The 17,774-nt window shown below is 50.6% G+C and overlaps 2 protein-coding genes across 2 annotated transcripts; one reads left to right on the top strand and one right to left on the bottom strand.

Moving 5' to 3' along the window:
- The first annotated feature begins 2,872 nt into the window (after window positions 1–2,872).
- On the top strand, window positions 2,873–9,565 carry VAMP1 (vesicle associated membrane protein 1). The gene is made up of 5 exons (XM_045781256.2): window positions 2,873–3,010; window positions 5,733–5,859; window positions 6,043–6,201; window positions 6,885–6,936; window positions 7,353–9,565. Coding segments are annotated over exons 1-5 (357 nt in total). The 5' UTR covers window positions 2,873–3,008; the 3' UTR covers window positions 7,370–9,565.
- Window positions 9,566–10,148: 583 nt separating this feature from the next.
- On the bottom strand, window positions 10,149–17,560 carry TAPBPL (TAP binding protein like). Its single transcript, XM_045781252.2, has 7 exons — window positions 17,330–17,560; window positions 16,326–16,544; window positions 15,923–16,180; window positions 13,246–13,584; window positions 12,351–12,653; window positions 11,052–11,135; window positions 10,149–10,857 (listed from the first exon to the last, which is right to left on the bottom strand). The coding sequence occupies exons 1-6, from the start codon at window positions 17,394–17,396 to the stop codon at window positions 11,056–11,058; spliced, it is 1,266 nt and encodes a 421-aa protein (XP_045637208.1). The 5' UTR covers window positions 17,397–17,560; the 3' UTR covers window positions 10,149–10,857; window positions 11,052–11,055.
- Window positions 17,561–17,774: the final 214 nt, after the last annotated feature.

Here is a 17,774-nt window from a genome sequence, read left to right as displayed (position 1 = left end):
CAAACCCTTCACCAAAGAGGATATATGGATGGCAAAAAGCACATTAAAACATGTGCAACATCCTCAGCCATCAGAGAAATGAGAATTAAAACTACAATGATATATCACTACAGGCCTATCAAAATGGCTAGAATAAAGAAATTACTGACAACACCAAATGCTGGTGAAAATGTGGAGAAACTGGATCCCACATACATTACTGGTGGGAATTTAAATGGTAGAATGACTCTGGGAAGCAGTTTGGCAGTTTCTTCTAAAACTAAACATGCGATTACCTTCCTACCCAGGAATTGCACTCTTGGGCATTTTATCCCAGGGAAATGAAAATTCATATTCATGCAAACCTGTACATGATTGTTCATAATAGCTCCAACCTGAAATCAGCCCAAATGTCCTTTAATCAGGTAGATGGTTAAAGAAATTATGGCATATCCATTCCACAGAATACTACTCAGCAATGAAAACTATCGATAAGTTGGATGGATTTCAAGGGCATCATGGAGGAAGGGCTGCTTTTTTGAACAAATGGTCCTGAAGCAATTGGACATCCACAGGCAAAAATAGGAAAAAAGCCAATCTTAAAATGTTTCATACCGTATGATTCTATTTATATAACATTCTATGAAGTTATAGAGATGGAGAAAAAATTAGTGGCTGACAAGTTGTAGGGATGGGGGCAGGTGTGGCTATAAAAGGATATCATAGGGAACCCTGTAGTAATGTCATAGTTCTGTCTGGTGATCATGGTGGTGGTTACGCGAATCTACACACATATTGCATAAAACCACAGACATATGAATGTATGTAAAAATGGTGAAATACGAATAAACTCTATGGATTGTACCAATGTTAATTTCCTGTTTTCTTTTTTTTAAAGATTTTATTTATTTATTCGACAGAGATAGAGACAGCCAGCGAGAGAGGGAACAAAAGCAGGGGGAGTGGGAGAGGAAGAAACAGGCTCCTAGCAGAGGAGCCTGATGTGGGGCTCGATCCCAGAAGGCCGGGATCACGCCCTGAGCCGAAGGCAGACGGGATCACGCCCTGAGCCGAAGGCAGACGCTTAACCGCTGTGCCACCCAGGCGCCCCAATTTCCTGGTTTTAATACTGTACTGTTACTACTGTGGGGAACTAGGTGAAGGGAGATAGGGAAACCTCCCCCTACTTTTTTTGTGGGCCACCTCGTGTGAATCTATAATTATTTTTCAACAAGTTGAAAAACATCTTAATTTTTAAAAAATTCACTGATTTTTTTCCACTGTTTTTTTTTCCAAGGGAGATTTGGTGGGGTTTAAGGGTTTAAGCAGGGTTATGACATTTGGATAGATCTTCCTGGTGGTTTCTTAGAGGATGGATATGAGGGAGGGCAAGACTAGAAGCAGAAAGATTTATTTCATTGATTCTAGGAGGCATTCCCCCCGCCCCGCCAATGTTAACATCTAAACTGGGATGTTTCATTGTAACTATAGCCAGAGAGTAGTCATACTGTATTTGTCATACCTACTCAGAAGAATCATAACTTGCGAAATGGGTGTCTGAGGCTTGGAAGAAAATTCCAGAGACAGAAGAGGAACATTCTTTTAGGAAATGCTGCATCACCAAAGCCCTTGATGGCATGCACAGAGGACTACATTGTGTGAAAAATCACGGACATCTAAAACTAAGTAAAAAAAAAAAAAAAAAAAAATCACAAGAGGCTCTGAATGTGACGTTTTGGGAATATTTTTACCATGTTACTCCTTTTAAATTCCTTTTTATGTACGCACAAGAGTGAACTATTATAAAAATCTGTATCTATATAAATCTACACTTTCAATAAATATTAAATAAAAATTCGGAGTGATAAGAAAGCGTGGTGTCAGTTTATTTGCTACTTTTTTTTCTTAGCGGGAGCTAAAATAATGGTTAAGTTTTACAACTGATGGCGTCCAGGCAAGGGATCATAGACTAAAGTGAGAATAGGACCGTGATACGATGGGAGCGAATCCTTGAAAAACTAAGAAGGAAAAAAAATCGACTCCAGTTAGTGAATTATCAGAGGAGGGGTACAGATGAGCGGGTAAGGAAATCTACGGTGGTTTCCAGGTTTTTGGTTTGGGCAACTGAGTCGACGTGGTGACCTACGCGGGAGGGATGGGAAGGGCGGGCTTGCAGGGGGAGTTCGTTTTAGGATACATTGCGTGAGGAGCTTGCTGGCTCGGTTGAAGGGAAAAGATGAATGAAGCTTTCGTAATTGCTCTGGAGGGACCGAACCCCGCGCCCGGTACTGGGTCGCAAGGGGCCGCGGCTCTGCGTCGGTGGATTCTACACCTCAGGGCTGTTTGGGAGGGGTGGAAAGGTAGGGCGCAGCTCCGGGCAGCGCTGCGTGTCCCCCTGTGAGTAAACCGCGGGACCTCCTCGTTACCTAGCACTCCAGGGTCTGGGCGACAGTGAGCAGGGACCCGCCAGCGGCTGTGATTGGCTGGAGCCGCTGGCGCCCGGGGCCGTGGGCGGGCCCAGATTTCAGGAACTGCTCAGCGATTGGCTGGCAGGTACCCAAAGGGCCTAAATCAAACTCTTGGCGCCGCCCTTTCAGAGAGCTGGCGCGTATTTCCACTCAGCCCTGTCGCTTAGTTAGACTGGTAAGCAAACTCTAGTTGTAGTGGTCAGTGAACGATCCCCCCGGCAACTGCTTCTGCCCGGCGTCGGGAGTGAGAGGAGAGCTGGGAGTGGCCAACTTGCAGGGGCGGGGCGGGCTGGGCCTTAGTCGGGCTTGGCTTCTGGACCGGAGCCTGTCCTGGGCGTCGATTGGGCCGCCGGATTGTCAACATTACTGGGAGGCGTGGCCGACCCTAATAAAGTGTGGGACCCGCGCGGCAGCTGCGGTAAGTTCCACCGCAGCTAGAGCTCCGGTTGGTCAGGTGGAGGCGGAGCTTGGCGGCTGTGTAGACTTCAGCTGCAGCGTTTCCCGGCCAGGTATCTGGCCGCAGGCTCAGGAGACAAGACGGATCCCTCCTCCGGCACAGAAATGTGAGTTGACTCTGGTGTGGGGGGCTCGACACCACCTTGCCAACTCCCACCCCCAGCGCCGCACTCTGCGGGACGGAAAATGGCGCATTGCAGCAGCTGCGGCTACGCGGGGAACCGCCGCCGCGCGCTGCCCCCAGACCTGGCCGCCCCTGGGGAGGGAGGGCAGCACCCCATTCCTGCAGCAGCCACAGCCAGCACTCCACGGGCGGGGTAGGGGCGTGGGGGGTCCCACCTTCATGGCACTGTCTCCTCTCGCCTGCGGGGCGCCCGGTTCAGGTTTCGGTAATAGTGAAGCCCGGGACAGGGCGAAGGTGGGGCATGGAGGGACAAAGTGGGGGGGAGGGGGTTCGAGACCCTTTCTTGTCTGATCGAATCTGTACGTAGGGCCTCCGGAAACAGTAATGGGTGCATCTGCCAGTTAGTAACTTGAGTTGCCCTGCAATCTCCGAATTTATGTATGCCCCTCGCCCCAACTATGCCTGTTACTCTACTCGCCCACCCCCTTTTGCCAGTGAGCAAAGATCCAGAAACTTAACTGACAGTTCTTTGGCGGCAGGTGAGCAGCTCAGAAAGACTCAAGGGGCAGTGGCATGTGATTCCAAGCAGCCATTTATCTCAAGGCCACCTGTATACGAGGTGTTTTCCTGTCATCGGATCTTAGCCAAGTATTTGGAAGAGAAATAGAACTGAGGATCTCTGCCTTCCCCCAACAGTTCAATTTAGTCTCTGACTGTCTTCAACACAACCCCCATCCCAAGATCCTGAGGGAGAACTGTGTCGAGACAAATGAAGTATAACCCTGGCAGGACCACCATATATTTAATAGAGATTTTTCTTTCTTATTACTGTCTGGAGTCCCGGCTTGTCCTAGATATATTTGTGTTGCTTCTCTTAGTGACAAAAAAGGGAAAAGATTTAGTTATGTGACATATGGGTTACGACTACCCTTGGATGTTTTATTGCTGACTGTTCCCAACTCCCAACAAATAGTAAGTGAAATGGTCCCTTCAAACGCTTTATAATCATTTCGCTTTTTCTCTATTTGATTTCTACAGTTTTAACTGTATGTGCTCTTCTGTGCATTTTGGCCAAGACCTAAGATTCCATTTCCCCCCTCCCCCACACTTTGGGGAGGTGGGGGATGGACTGGTTCCTAATAGCACGCATGTGGGATGAACTGAAGGAAATGGAGAAAGCATGGTGACTAGCAAGGCATCACGAGGTCTCTGACCTTAATTGTGTCATTGGTGCCACCATCCTGGACTGCTTCCAAGACCAAATACTGGCTGCTACCTACTCACTGAATTTTTCACCTTCAGAGAACGAGATTGTAGTAGTAACAAGTCTTTTGGCTTCCATGGCTTTGTATGTTTCTTTCCTTTGTGCTTTAGAGGGAAATGAGAAAGCGATTTCTTTAATGGGGTTGAGTTGGGTATAATCTGCTAGTAAAGCCTCTCTGAAGAGTTATTCTCTATCTTTTTAGACCTAAAGAAATTCACTTAGGGAGGAAGAATTTTCTGGGTATCAGTTCTATTGTGGGTAGTTAAGGCATTTCCTTTTTGGTGACTTGTGATGATTTAATTTCTAATGCATTTACTCTTGGATTGCTCCTGTGAGGTATGTTTTGTGAGATTCTGCTTCTGTTTGAGGAGTTCTTACTATAACTTCTCTTCTCCACCAAGTTTGAGAGCTCTCCCTCTGTCGGTGGGTTCTTACTTGGGAGAGAAAATCTCATGCCTTAGGTTAGATTTCTGGGAATTCTTTAGGAGATGAATTTAGCTTCCATGTGTTGGGACATGGAAGGGAGTTTATCTTGAAGACCCCACACTAGATTCATCCCTTCTAAGGGTAAGAGAAAGAAAGAACAATCTCTGTGTGTAGTTGTGTAAACCAAGATTTCTCTTTGGGACATAAAGAACTAGGGAGCCTCCTGAGACTTGATGCCAAATCTAGAAAAGGAAGGGACACGATGTCTATGATACATGTATATTGAGGACTGTTACCCATATTCTTGCTTCCTGTCTGTGCTCTTGGAACAGTTTCATAACTAACACAATTGCCTGGCGCCCTAGGTCTATCTAAGTGAAACACCCATCTTCTCGGCCAAAAACAAAGCAAGCGAACAGTACTGACTCAACTCTACCTACAGAAACCTTGCCTTTGGTGATTCTCCAAGTTGTCCTTACAACAGCTCTGATATACTAATCATTGTGTGAAACAACTAATAGCCGGTTTCCTCTAAGCAGGGTCTGTCAACTTGTTTGTCCTCTTTAGGCTTTGCGTAAAAGAGCTGTTCAGTCTGTAGGCTTTAGGCTTTTGTACAAATTTCTCCTAACCTGGATAGGAATTTTCCAGTTTGACTTCATGTGAAAGGCTTCTTTCTGACAGTGAGGGAAGTGCCATTTAGTCCAAGGCTGGCACATTTGTCCCTGTAGCCATTGTGCCAGAGGATGTTTGAATTTAGGTCAAAGGATAGCCCCAAACAGGACTCTTGATGCCACCCTGGATGTCCCTGAACCCCACCTAAAGGTTGTTACAGGATCTTTCATCTTTTGCTTCTTCCTCTCTGCTGCATCTCCCTACTTGGTGTCACCAAGCAGTTAGAATCCCTTCTAGTTGCGTGTAGCCTAGTCACTATTGCGTTTGTGATACGGGACGAGAACGCACGTGATTCCTTTCTTGTCTCGGTTACTCTGTGTACTCGGCCCGCTTCCCTCCACAGGTCTGCTCCAGCTCAGCCACCCACTGAAGGGGCAGAAGGGACTGCCCCAGGAGGGGGTCCCCCTGGCCCTCCGCCTAATACGACCAGTAACAGACGACTACAGCAAACCCAGGCACAAGTGGAGGAAGTAAGTGGAGAGCTTTTTCTCTGAGAGTTTCCAGATGATAGAAGTTTAGAAACTTCCCCCCCCCCCCATAGAGGGGTAGCTAAAAGCTCTGGGAGTTACACAGGGCCAGACTTGAGATTCTGTTGTTTTTACCCCTGTCTCTAGCAGAGAAGGGTACTAGCTCTGTTTCTGAACCCCCCTCAGGTGGTGGACATCATGCGTGTGAATGTGGACAAGGTCCTGAAGAGGGATGAGATACTGTCACAGCTGGATGACCGAGCTGACGCCTTGCAGGTGGGAGCGTCACAATTTGAGAGCAGTGCTGCCAAGCTAAAGAGGAAGTATTGGTGGAAAAACTGCAAGGTGAGTTTTCTTGTCCTCAACTCACAGAAGGCAAGAAAACCCTCAGATTCTCCCTTCCTCACCTCCGGTGGCGCAGGGTCTCTGCCCTGCGGAACTCTGTGGAGGAAATCAGAAAGCCTCCTTGAGATGCAGTACCCAGAATTGGCCACCAGGGTAGGCTAGAGTATTCAGAACCACTAACTGGGTGCCAGCCGGACCCTGAGGAGCTGGGAGGTGGTCAGTCAGGCTGCTTTTCCCAAAGACCCCTGGGAAATTCTCGCCTGGCCCTTCCCCACACACGGCCGACATCGACACAATGGCTAGGGAAGGTATATATTTAAATACCTGCAGCTTTTAGGAATGGGCCGAATACTTCACGGTGAGGAATGAATCAACTAAAGATCCCAGGTCTGCACCTCCACTGGTGTTCCTTTCAAAGCTTCCAGGCGAGAGGAGCTCAGCAAAATGGAGCAAGCTGCAGATGCTCTGTTTCTGGGAAGCCTCGGCTGTGGTGCAGGGGTGGTTGTCTCATGGGGAACAGGAGGCTTGGGCCCTCCCCGAGAGGCCTGCCTGTCTCCTGGGTGATGTGTGGTTTCTTCCGCTGTCCCAAGGATGGAGGAAGTTCTTTTCCCACCTTTCTAGTGGAAACATCTCTTTCCTCTTCCCCAAATCCAAGGACCCATTTTTGGTCAATGTTTCCTCAGATGATGATCATGCTGGGAGCTATCTGTGCCATCATCGTGGTAGTTATTGTAAGTAAGTATCGCTGAGGTTGCTGGTGGGGTGAAGAGGTGGGAAGGTCCTGGAATCTTCTCCCAGCCCTGCCTGCCTGCCTGCCTGCCTGCCTGGGGAGTGGGGCTGCTCTGACTGAGGTACGGAGATCGCTGCTGTGGGATCATCACCTGGTTCGGGAGGGACAAAGGGCAAAGACAAGGGACTTCCTTGATGGACAAGCCTTCCCTCTGCAAGATCCCGTGGGAAGATGGTCCCTCCTGTTCTGAGGAAGTGGGGCTGTGCTGTTTGTCACTGGCTTGGGTCAGAGGGAGACCACAGGGATGGGACACCTGCAACTGAAAGGCGTGAATGTCTAGTAACTTGATGTAATTTGCCCTCTTGTTTTCTCCTGTCTCTTTCTCTTTTTCCATCTGGGACTTCCTGATTCCTGTGTCCAGTCTACTTTTTTACTTGAGAATGTGCCACCCCTTCCCTGTTCTCCATTGCCATCCAAACTCACATGCCTCTCCCTCTGTTTGCTTTCTCAACGAACGTCCCCATTTACCTTCCTCCACCCTGTCCTGGCTTCTCCATTGCCCATTCCTCCTTTTCTGTTGCTTTCATTTGCACTGTGTCCCTCAACACTAGAAATGCTGCTCGTGGCACAGTCTTGAAGTAACTCCCTGAAGAGCCGTGGCTGGCACCTCCCTACTCCGTTCTTATGTACTCTTCAGTTCTCCCAAAGCCAAAAAGAGCTGGAGGCCAAGAAAAGAGGAAGGGGTGTAGCCGAGGTGACGAGCCCAAGAAGGTGCCAAGATTGGGGGAGGAGAAGGGTGTTGGTGCTGATGGTGTCACCAGGAAAGGCCAGGCCGCTGGCAGGAGGGGGCTGGGAACAGCTAGGAGAATGGCAGCTCACTCGGGACTGCCCTGGTCACTTGGGGCTCTTCTCCTAGGCCAGGCCTGAAGAGGAGCCTGGGGTGGGCCCAAAGTCCAACTTGGTTCTGGGGTAGTACCCTTTCAGAAAGTCAAATCTGTTTTTGCAGTTATTTCTTATCTGTTAGTCTGAGATTTTCTGTGTTGTCAGGGATCTTACGGCCTTTTGCTTTGTTTTCCGGAGACCTTCAGAACATACATTAATTGCAAAAGGACTGCCTTCATTCCCATCCTAGAAGCAGCCACCTAAGCTCATAGCTATAAGGGGCTGTCTCTCGTCCACGTTTTCTGCGGCATTCTGTATTGTTCATGAGAGCACCAAGTAATTTCATATAGCCAAAGCTGGGGGCTCTGAGTTCGTTTTAATTGTTGGCACAGATAAAGAGAGAATGAGTGTTAATTATAGAGAGACAACGAGTCAAGGGCCTAATCTGAAACTTACAAGCTTGGGGGAAGCCACTTGTTGCCTGCTTGTTGGGGAGGGTCCTGCTGGTCCCTTCCCGTTGATAAAGTGTGAGGTGTTAGAAATGAGGATCCTTGTGGGCTCTTGGGGACTCCTTTCCTCTACCCCATTCCCATGTACTTACCAAAGACAGGGATGAGGCAGGAGGTCCTTCCTGAGGCTGGCCTCTTCTGAGTTTTCCGAGAAGTCCAGTGTTGGTGGAGGCGGGACTGGCTGTGGACAGGTACGCATGTGCACTGCTGTGCTTTTATGGGCCTTCTCATCTAGAGCCACCCGTCTGTTCTTCCTGCACTGTGCTCCCCTTCTGAACCACCCGTACCCTTCTGAATTCCACTTTGCCTCCTTTCCTTTCCTCTCTGCATGGTTTGTGGGGGCAGACAGTGGAACCTGAGGATGGGAGGCAATAGCTGGGCTTTAGGATAGTGTAGGGAGTGGGACAGACCCAGGTGTGAGGGGAGGAGGGAGGCTGGGAGCAGCAAGGGGGAGCACCCGTGACCCCTTATTCCTCCCGTCCTCCGGCCCACAAGCTGGAAGAGGCTGAGGCTGAGGCCAGGCTGGGCCGGGTCTGGATGCTCCCTTTCCATGCAGCAGCATTTCATTGCGCGAAACCATCCTTCCTCTCCCTTTGCCCCTGTTTCCCACATTCCCTTCGTCCTGCCCCAGGGCAGGACTGAAGAGCTGGAAGAAAGCAGTCAGTGTACCCTCCCAACGGCCCCCCTCGAAGGTCTCCACTCTCCTCTGGGCTCCTCCTTGCCTAATGCAGGGGGTCACCGCTGGAGAAGAACCACCACTGTCCTCGATGTGTCCCGAGCCTGGAGCAAATTCGCCCTCTTGGCCCACCCAGCCCTGTCACAGGAATTCTTTCCTGGGCTTCTGTCCCTCTGAGGCTCACCAGATGTAGTTGGCTTTGTTCTTTTGGGGATGTTTGGCCTTCTACTTTCTTTCTCACCCCACCCTGTACCCTCTTCTGTGTCTTTGCTGTCCCTCTTCCTCCACCACCCATGTGCATGAGCAAATATGCAACCAAACCCCGGGACTTTGCAGTCAAATGAAGCCGAGCTTCCCACATCCCCTTCTTCCTTGGTTTGCCATGAGGCGATGTGGGGTTTCCACTGTGTGTCTGTCATCACCTCTGTCCTTTTTTCCTACCCCCAACCTCATACTTGTATAGAATAATAACCGTTGTACTTCCACCGAAGGCATGTGGCATATTTACCAACTTCATGTACTCTGAACAAAGGCAAAAAAAAATATAAATTCCTACCACTAAACTGACTTGGTTGTTGTTTGGGTTGGAGTAAATGAGGGGTGGGGAAGGGGTTGTTTTCCTTCTACAGTGTGATGTTGCATGAGGCCGGAAGGCTGGCTTATGTGTGCCATGTGGCATTCTCAAGATCAAAGATCCGTGTGTTGGCAGAGGAAGCGGTCTCCACTCTGCATTTGTACCTGGTGCGGCCCCAACTCTTCCAGGTGCTAGTGAGAGGAAGTGATGGCAGGAAGTCGAGGGGGCATCTCAAATATCACATCAGAAACCACTGCAGGTTTTCTCAGACACCTCCCCTCTACCTCCTTCCTAGGTCCTCAGGCTGCCCAGCCTGTCCGAGGGGGGAGGGGTGCCCGGATGAGGCCTCTGCAAATACACCCTGTTTCTCAGCAGCCTCATGTCCACTTTTCTTCTGCTGAGTTCCACTGTACTGACCAGAAACATTTTAGAAATGGATGAAAGGAGAAATCTCTCCCCTGCAGTTGAGGGAGTGAGGCACCTGGGGGTATCCTGAAATACCCAGTAGTTGTCCAAAAGGCACAACTTTAATTGTAGTTCAGGGTTACACAGAGCAAAGGACATGGCACGCCAGGGCTGCCTCTGAGGGCCTTCATTTCATACCCTGAACACTCTGTAAGTTGGCACAGCTAGGTTTGGGGACAGGGCTCAGTTGGGTCCAGTGTGGGGAAAGACAGGAAAGTGGGAAAGCTTTGTTTCTGAGGACACAAGGGGCTTTTATTTGGACAGAGTTAAAATGTTTGTGTGTTATGGCCCAACCCCCACCCCTTTGTCCCACTGCCCCCAACTTGCTCTTTTTTTTAAAAAAAGATTTATTTATTTTAGAGAGAACAGGAGCATGAGTGGCGGGGGGGGGGCAGAGAGAGATAATCTTCAAGCAGACTCCCCACTGAGTGTGGAGCCCAACATGGGGCTCCATCTCACGAACCTTGAGATCATGACTTGCCCTCCTGCTCCTTTCTTAATATCTTCCCATTTTCTTTTCCTATCACAGGCTCGTTTTTAACCACCACCCGGACATTTTGCTTTCCTACCACCCTCTCACCTCTTCATGTTTTCTCCCTTAGTGTTCAGCCCAGGGACACAGTGAAAGAAGTCAGAGACCTGCACAGAGCCAGTGTCCCCATGATCTGTGCCTTCTTCATGCCTTTCTTGGGGCCTTTTTGAGCTCTGAGACTTGGCTGGAGTCCTTCTGGGAGAATGTGACCACTCTTTCCTTTTGCTCTGAGGCAGGAGAGCGGTTACCCAGAGGGCCTCAGAGTCTTGGTAGATCTTGGTGAGGTAGCTAGGAGAAAACAAGAGGGAAGGAGTTTGGTTTCAGTTGTGGTAACCCCAATAGCAGGGGGCTGTGGTATGGGGACTGGCTGGAACTCAGGACACTTGGGCTTCATCCTTGGTTTGGGTGGGGAGGTGGCTAGAGCCGGCTGATCCACAAGTGAGGAGGGACAGGGACAGGGCTGAGGGCAAGCAGGCACTTACCTTGTCATCTCTGAAGCCCCAGGAACAACAGTGCAAGAAGGAAGAGGCTGCTGGCAAAAAGGACTCCAAAGGCTGTTTTCTCCTCTGTAGGTTGAGAGCAGCATGGGAAGGAAACAGTAGGTTGGAATAATTTCTGAGCCCGCACCTGCCCCAGCAAGAGGGACAAAGCAGGGGGAGAAAGGGAGAGAAAGCGTGTGTGTGTGCGTGTGTGTGTCCCCATCCCCAGTTAAGGAGCTCCTGGCAAGCATTCTGCTTTCACCCAGGAACTGGGCACATGGTAGTATTCGTACTTGTTGAAGGTCGTCGGATGTCTGTGTGTTCCTCCACATAGAATTTCCTACCCCTTCCCACCTTGGGACATTTAGAGAGATTTAGGTTAGATTCGTTGTTGACGGGTGAACTGAAATTTTGCGACTAGCTGAGGAATGATGTGAGTTGAGACAAAACCCCAGTTCTGGGGAAGCTTGCAGTCTGGGGAGCCACCAAATAATGCCCAATGCTTTTGGATGTTTGCATTTCTTGCTTAAAATCTTTTGATGACATTCTCTGACTTTAGGATGAAATTCCAGCTCGGAGGCCCATTGTGATCTGCCCACTAATAGCAGTAGAGGGTTTAAGGCTCTAAGGCAGTCAGGCTACCCAGTTTTCATATTTTCTTTTACCATTTACTAGGTAGGTGACCTTGGGCAAATTAGCTGACATCTGTAAGTGCTAGTTTGCTCATGTAAAATGGGAGCCCGTGATAATACACCTGATCCTACAGCTAAGTTCTTAGTCCAGTGCTTGGTTCATGTAAATGCTCAATAAATGTAAGTACTTTCCAGCTTCAGAGCCACTTCTCCCTCTTCCCACACACCCTTGCTCTAGCTGTGCAGTTCCCCAAATTCTCCTGAGACTGTTTTATAATCTGGCCTTCATGTGTGCCATGCTTTCCGTTCTTCCCGTCTTGGCTGTTCCCCTCCCACCTGAGCTAGCTCGCTCGGCTGGCATGTCTCCTCCAGGCCTTCCTCCCTGACTGCCTAGTCTGTGCCTCCAAGCTGACTAAGCTCCTTGAGGGAAGGAACAATTCACCCTTGATCTCCACCGTCGAGCTCTCAGTATATGGCCGGGTGCCCTGGGACCTGGGGTGTAGCAGAGTCTCAGGTTGTGGGGGCAGCTATGGAGGCTGCCACCTTGGGAACCAAGAGGCAGAGGCTGAACAAAGTGCTGTGGGAAGCAGAACAAGGCCAGGGATGAGCTGGGGACAGGAGAGCCATGAGCCCAAGCATGGAGGTGGGGAAAGGAGGGCACTCATAGTACCTGGTGGGGCGATCTGGGCGCTGGCCCTAAGGGGCTGCTCCAGGGAGCTGTGGGTGACCTGGCAGGTGTAAGTGGCGCCTGCAGGGCCAGGTTCTGCTGTCAGGAAGGAGGAGATGCTGTAAGTGCCTGCTGGGCTCTGCCGGAGGCTGGAGAAGGAGGCGCCAGAGACTGGGACCGGGGCTCCGCCTGGCTCCTCTCGGGTCCACATCACGGTCATGTCCAGAGGATAATAGCCAGCAACGTTGCAGATGAGGGTGGCTGGCAGAGTTTTGTTCTCCAAGATCAGTCGTACTTTGGGGGAAGCTGGAAGAAAGAATGAGGAATGAGATTCCAGAGGGCTCCAACCTGACAGCAGCATTACCCAAAGCCTTCTTTCTCCTTCTGCTGGGAGTGAGAGTAGGTTGTGGAAGCTGAAGTTAATGAACCCCTCAGTGGAGTGCCAAGGCGGGTGTAAGGGCTCCACCTTGGATGCAGGCCAGAGGGGGGCACGTCTTCCATAGGTAGTTGAAAACCAGTAGTTAAACCCAGTAAAGGCTGGTTTCTTATCATCACAATAAGCTGGTGATTTTCAAGGACATCAGTGATGACATACTCGTGCCAGTCAGGTGGCTCCCACTCCCCTGCTTGGTTTGCTGCCGCTGCTTCTCGGGACGTGGTCCAGAGGACTGGGGTACTTGGGAGACAGGGCAGCAGGATCTGGGGCAGGGAAACTGCTTGGTGGAATTATCCTGGAGTCTGGCAGGGAATAGTGTGCCTCTAGGATGGAGATGGCAGCTAGGTCATGGCGATGCCGTCCGCCTCTTGAGAAATTGCCCTTGTGTTGGATTCTGTCCTGAAAAACACTCCCATAGGCATATCCCTTCCGCTGTCCCTGGAGAACCGAGTATGGCCTCACCTTGGACATGGAACTGGATGATTTGTTGAGCCTGGTACAGAGAAGTGGTGATCAGGCAAATGTAGGTGCCCTCGTCCTTCAGAGTGAGGCTCGGCAGGGTGAGGGAGGCGTCCCCGGCCACGAGTAGCTGCTCAGCCTCCAGGGTGGCGCCCTCCCGCTTGGCCTGCCGCTGCCCCCTGGTCCAGCTGTATACCAGCTCGCCATTGCCCTTATGGCGCAGCCGCCACTCCACACCAGTCAGCTCCCAGCCCGGTGCCATGGAGAAGCCACAGTGCAGAGAGGCTGAGGACCCCAGCAGGAAGTTCAGGGATGGAGTCTCTGTTGTCACCTGGAGCTCCACTGTAGTGAGAAGAAGGGTGATTGCGGGCTACTTCCTCCTTCAGTCCACCTGATCTCTAGCTGTGGGTATGTTGTGGGCATACCCATGCCCCTGCCTCCTTCTCTGGACATTGAGGCCAGTTGAGCTTATTTCCCACTAGATGGAACCACAAAGAAATGGTGCTCTGGAAAGGCAGCCTGGCACACATGGTAATCCTAACTATTTTGGAGTCACTTAGCTCTGGACAACCTGACAAAAGCTACGGACTTCTCACTAGAAAAGTATATATGCAATATTATGGGTTACTGTTGACCCTCAGGTCAGACCACGGGAATAGCAGAAAAAGCTTTGGAACCCCTTCTTCCACTTACTAGCTCTGTGACCTTGGGCAAGTCACTAAGGGTTGCCAAGGTCATCTGCTTAAGGCAAGGCCGTTGTGAAGACTACATAGGAGTGAGAGTTTTAAAAACACACAGTGGTAGTATTTGTGCCAAATGTGTTGAGTCTAAGTCTAATGAGGAAAACAATCAGACAAATCCAAATGGTGGGATACTCTACGAGACAGCGGGCCTGGATTCTCCAAATGTCAGTGCTAGGAAAAGAATGTTCTGGACTTAAGGAAGCTAAAGGCATGGGGTGCCTGGGTGCCTCGGTTGGTTGAACGTCTGCCTTTGGTTCAGGTCATGATCTTGGGGTCCTGGGATTGAGCCCCGTGTTGGGCTCCCTGATGAATACTGACTCCCTCTCTGCTCCCCCTGCTTGTGCTCTCTCTCTCTGTCTGTCAGATGAATAAGTAAAATCTTTAAAAAAAAAAAAAAAAAAAAAGGAAGCTAAAGGCACAGGACAAGTAAATGCAATGCATGATCCTTGTTTGAATCCTGGCCTTAAAACAAACAAACAAACAAACAAACAACCCAAAAACAAACCAGAAAGCTACAAAGAACATTATTGGGGCAACTGGAGAAGTTTGAATTTGGACTCTATATTGATGGTACTACTGTATCAATTTTAAAATTTCTTAAGTCTGATGCTCAGTGGCATACCAAGCAGTGGTGGGGGCAATGGGAACAGACTGCCCTGTCAGGGAGGAGTATTTTATCACCGATAGTGTTCAAAATTGCCAATACGATGATGGTGTAAGGGTGAGAATATGTTGTTGAATTCTTTACACACTGTACCCCCTTATTGCCTGCACCACTGTAGACTGCTCCCCACCTTGCTGCTGGGGTGATGGTTTTGTGATTTTGAAGAATATCCTTGTCTTTGGTTATAAATTTTGTGTTCTAAACGAATACATGCTCTGCATGGAAATTTTTGGGGTGAAGTGTTGATATCTGCAACTTACTTTCAGTTAGTTTGGGGAGTTATCTATTCTTCCATCTCAAGAGAGAGGTTGTGGCAAAATATTAATAACTGGTTAATCTAGGTGAATGGCATACAGGTATTCATTCCATTATCCTTTCACCTTTTTTGTAGGTTTGAAATATCCCAAGATAAAGGGGGGGGGATACCTAGCCATGCCAGGACTATGGTTGACACTGGACAGACATGAGGACCCCTCTTTCCTGATGTGGTAGGATAAATTTAGGTTGCACTGCAGAAAGCTTCAAGTGTTCTGGGGCTTTCTAATCATAGGAGGGTAACCCCCTAATCTCTCGATTTGGTTGTCTCTTTTTGGAAGCAAAATACTGGATTTGATGAACTCTGGAGAAACCTGTAGTCATGTTCTCAATCTTCTGTACCTGCTGGGATGTGCTGGGTGGGAGAGGGCAAGGACCAGGTTTTACTAATAAGAGATAATGAACGAATGTGTATCCCTGTCATTGCTCTAACGATCTTTTTTTTTTTTGTAAAGATTTTATTTATGTATTTGACAGAGATAGAGACAGCCAGCGAGAGAGGGAGCACAAGCAGGGGGAGTGGGAGAGGAAGAAGCAGGCTCACAGCAGAGGAGCTTGATGTGGGGCTCGATCCCATAATGCCGGGATCACGCCCTGAGCCGAAGGCAGGCGCTTAACTGCTGTGCCACCCAGGCACCCCTGCTCTAATGATCTTGAAGCACCAGACCGGGCAGGCTGGCTTTCACTGGGATACAGCTAGTGCCTGGCTTAATAAGACTGCTAGGGACAGCATATGTGAATAGAGCATCACATGTCATTTCCTCAGATGAGGGAGGTGAAAATTACCCCAATGCAATTATTTGGGTCTTTAGGAGAAAGGACTGAGGCTAGGGGACACCTTGAGATAACTGATGTGGATGGAGGTGGGCTTGTTCCCTTCCTTCTCCTTCTAGACCCCCATAGCTGACCGCTTGAAAAAAACCCAAAGCTTTCTTTCTGCCACTTTTAATTTTCTCACCTGCAGTCTGCACCGTCCCATGGGGGCTCAAGGGCAGGTTCAGTGTGGGGTGCAAGACAGCCCCATTCTCAGCATCCCTGGGAGTCTTCATCACCATGGAGACACTAGGTCCCCCTCCGGACACCTGCACATTGGTGATGAACCAAGCTGCCTTCTCAGTGGCCTGGAGGAAATAGTGGGAGATCTCACAGGTCACCTCCTTCCCGTTGCAGTCAGCATGGAGCAAGGCCTCAGCCTGGGGGATCTGTACCAAGTTCACTGGGGGAGGAGGGCAGCACAGAGGTCTAGTTGGTTTGAGGACACCTGGGCCATGGGAAGCTGGCGCAGTGGGTGTACTCGGGAACTGGGCTGTCTCAGCAGAGGGAGCCCAGAAAGATTGGGACATAGGGTGGAGGGCTCTTACCTGAGGCCTCGAAGGTAACAGGTGGGTTGTCTTTGGCCAGTGTGCCCCCTTGGAAATCGGTGAAGCCTTCCAGGGAGCCATCATCCAGCACCGGTACCTGCCTCAGCACGAGCAAGGCCTTCACCATGTCCCTACTGCTGGCCAAACCGCCACGCTGCCTGCCTTCTTCCACCAGAAAGCAGTCTAGGACCACATCCACTGCCCGCCACTGCCTTTCCCCTGCAGGTGAAAGACTGAGTGAGCACCCTCTTGCCCAGAGACTTGCTTCTGTGCTCGGGGTCACCCGACCCAACTGTGGAGTCATCAAGGAGGGGTAAAAGTCTTCCAGGGTCCTAGCTGTCTCCTGTGTCCCTCTCTTGTCACCCCCAGACCAGCCTTCTGGGAAGCACTTGCTACTCCAGGTATATACTTGGTATGAATTATTTAAAATCCTGGATTTGCCTTGCTCAGAAAGGTTTGTTTTAATTCTTACTACAACTGTCACGAAAAACTCTCTCTTCAGTCAAAGGAATTCTCAGCAAAAGCAAATAAATGAGCAAAATTGCCACCAGCAGAGGAGACAGGACACTTGTGTGGCTAGGGGCCTGGCGACCATCTTCTCAGTTTCCCAGCCAGCCCGCTGGGTCTGCTCGGCTTTCTGCCATCACAGGTGGCCTTCCCCTCCCCCGCCTCCGGGGCTCCCCTCCTGCCTCCAGCGGGGATTTTCCAGCCGGGAACCCTTCCTCCTCGGAGTCTGTTCCCAGGCAGTGCCCTCTCTGGTAGGCCCCCACCACATGCACCCAGGAGGCCCCTCTTCTCTTCATCTGGCCTTTCCCACAGTCTTCTACCCGCTCTCCAACACCATCGGTGTCTTGCTTTGCCAGCCTCTTTCCTGTTGGCCTTCGGAGGCAATCCTCGCCCCCCCCCCAACTCTTTCCCCTTCAGGAGTCTCGCACTGGGTGGCTAGCTGGTGTGCCCTGGGCACCGTAACCGCCCCCGCCCCCCAGCCAGCGATCCCCCCTCACCTGGGTCTGCCGCCACCCCGGACAGAGCCAGATAGAGCAGCAGGCGCCATCCTTCCTCTGTGCCCATGGGGGCTGCGCTCCCGCCCCCCGCGTCGCCCACCGCACTTCTGCGCGGCCTCCCGCTGGTACGGCCGGGCTGGAGAAGAGGGGCTTCTCCAAACCACCCTTGCCGGCCTGCTGCTTTCTCTTCAGTCCTCGGCCTACTTCGCTTTCGCTTTCTCTTCCGAGAGCGTCACCTCGGCTGGCTGCCTTTGCCCGTGAGTGAAGCCACCGGTTGCTCCTGTCCGAGTCCTGTTCGTTGTTCTCCTTTTTCTCCGCCACCCGCCCCCCACCCCGTCCCCGCCAAATGCTCTGGTTATCTCAAGACCTGACTTGACTGCGTGCGCCCTTTTGCTCCCCACCCAAGAAAGTGGAGCTGAAATACGGGGGAGGGGGAAGGGCGAGA

Source organism: Ursus americanus, chromosome 25, assembly GCF_024610735.1.
Source record: "Ursus americanus isolate L20-20 chromosome 25, mUrsAme1.1.p, whole genome shotgun sequence".
Taxonomy (NCBI): Eukaryota; Metazoa; Chordata; class Mammalia; order Carnivora; family Ursidae; genus Ursus; species Ursus americanus.
Note: the sequence above shows the minus strand (reverse complement) of the source record. Positions and strands in the feature narration are given on the sequence as shown.

What these genes read in the sequence shown, in the direction of transcription:
- VAMP1 (XM_045781256.2), top strand. An exon ending in CCCAGGCACAAGTGGAGGAA is followed by an intron (nt 5,860 to 6,042) that starts GTAAGTGGAGAG and finishes AACCCCCCTCAG; the next exon opens with GTGGTGGACATCATGCGTGT. An exon ending in ATTGGTGGAAAAACTGCAAG is followed by an intron (nt 6,202 to 6,884) that starts GTGAGTTTTCTT and finishes ATGTTTCCTCAG; the next exon opens with ATGATGATCATGCTGGGAGC.
- TAPBPL (XM_045781252.2), bottom strand. Translation starts at nt 17,396, where the DNA reads ATGGGCACAGAGGAAGGATGGCGCCTGCTGCTCTATCTGGCTCTGTCC. An exon ending in CATCCAGTTCCATGTCCAAG is followed by an intron (nt 12,654 to 13,245) that starts GTGAGGCCATAC and finishes TCTTTCTTCCAG; the next exon opens with CTTCCCCCAAAGTACGACTG. An exon ending in CGCCCAGATCGCCCCACCAG is followed by an intron (nt 11,136 to 12,350) that starts GTACTATGAGTG and finishes CTCAACCTACAG; the next exon opens with AGGAGAAAACAGCCTTTGGA.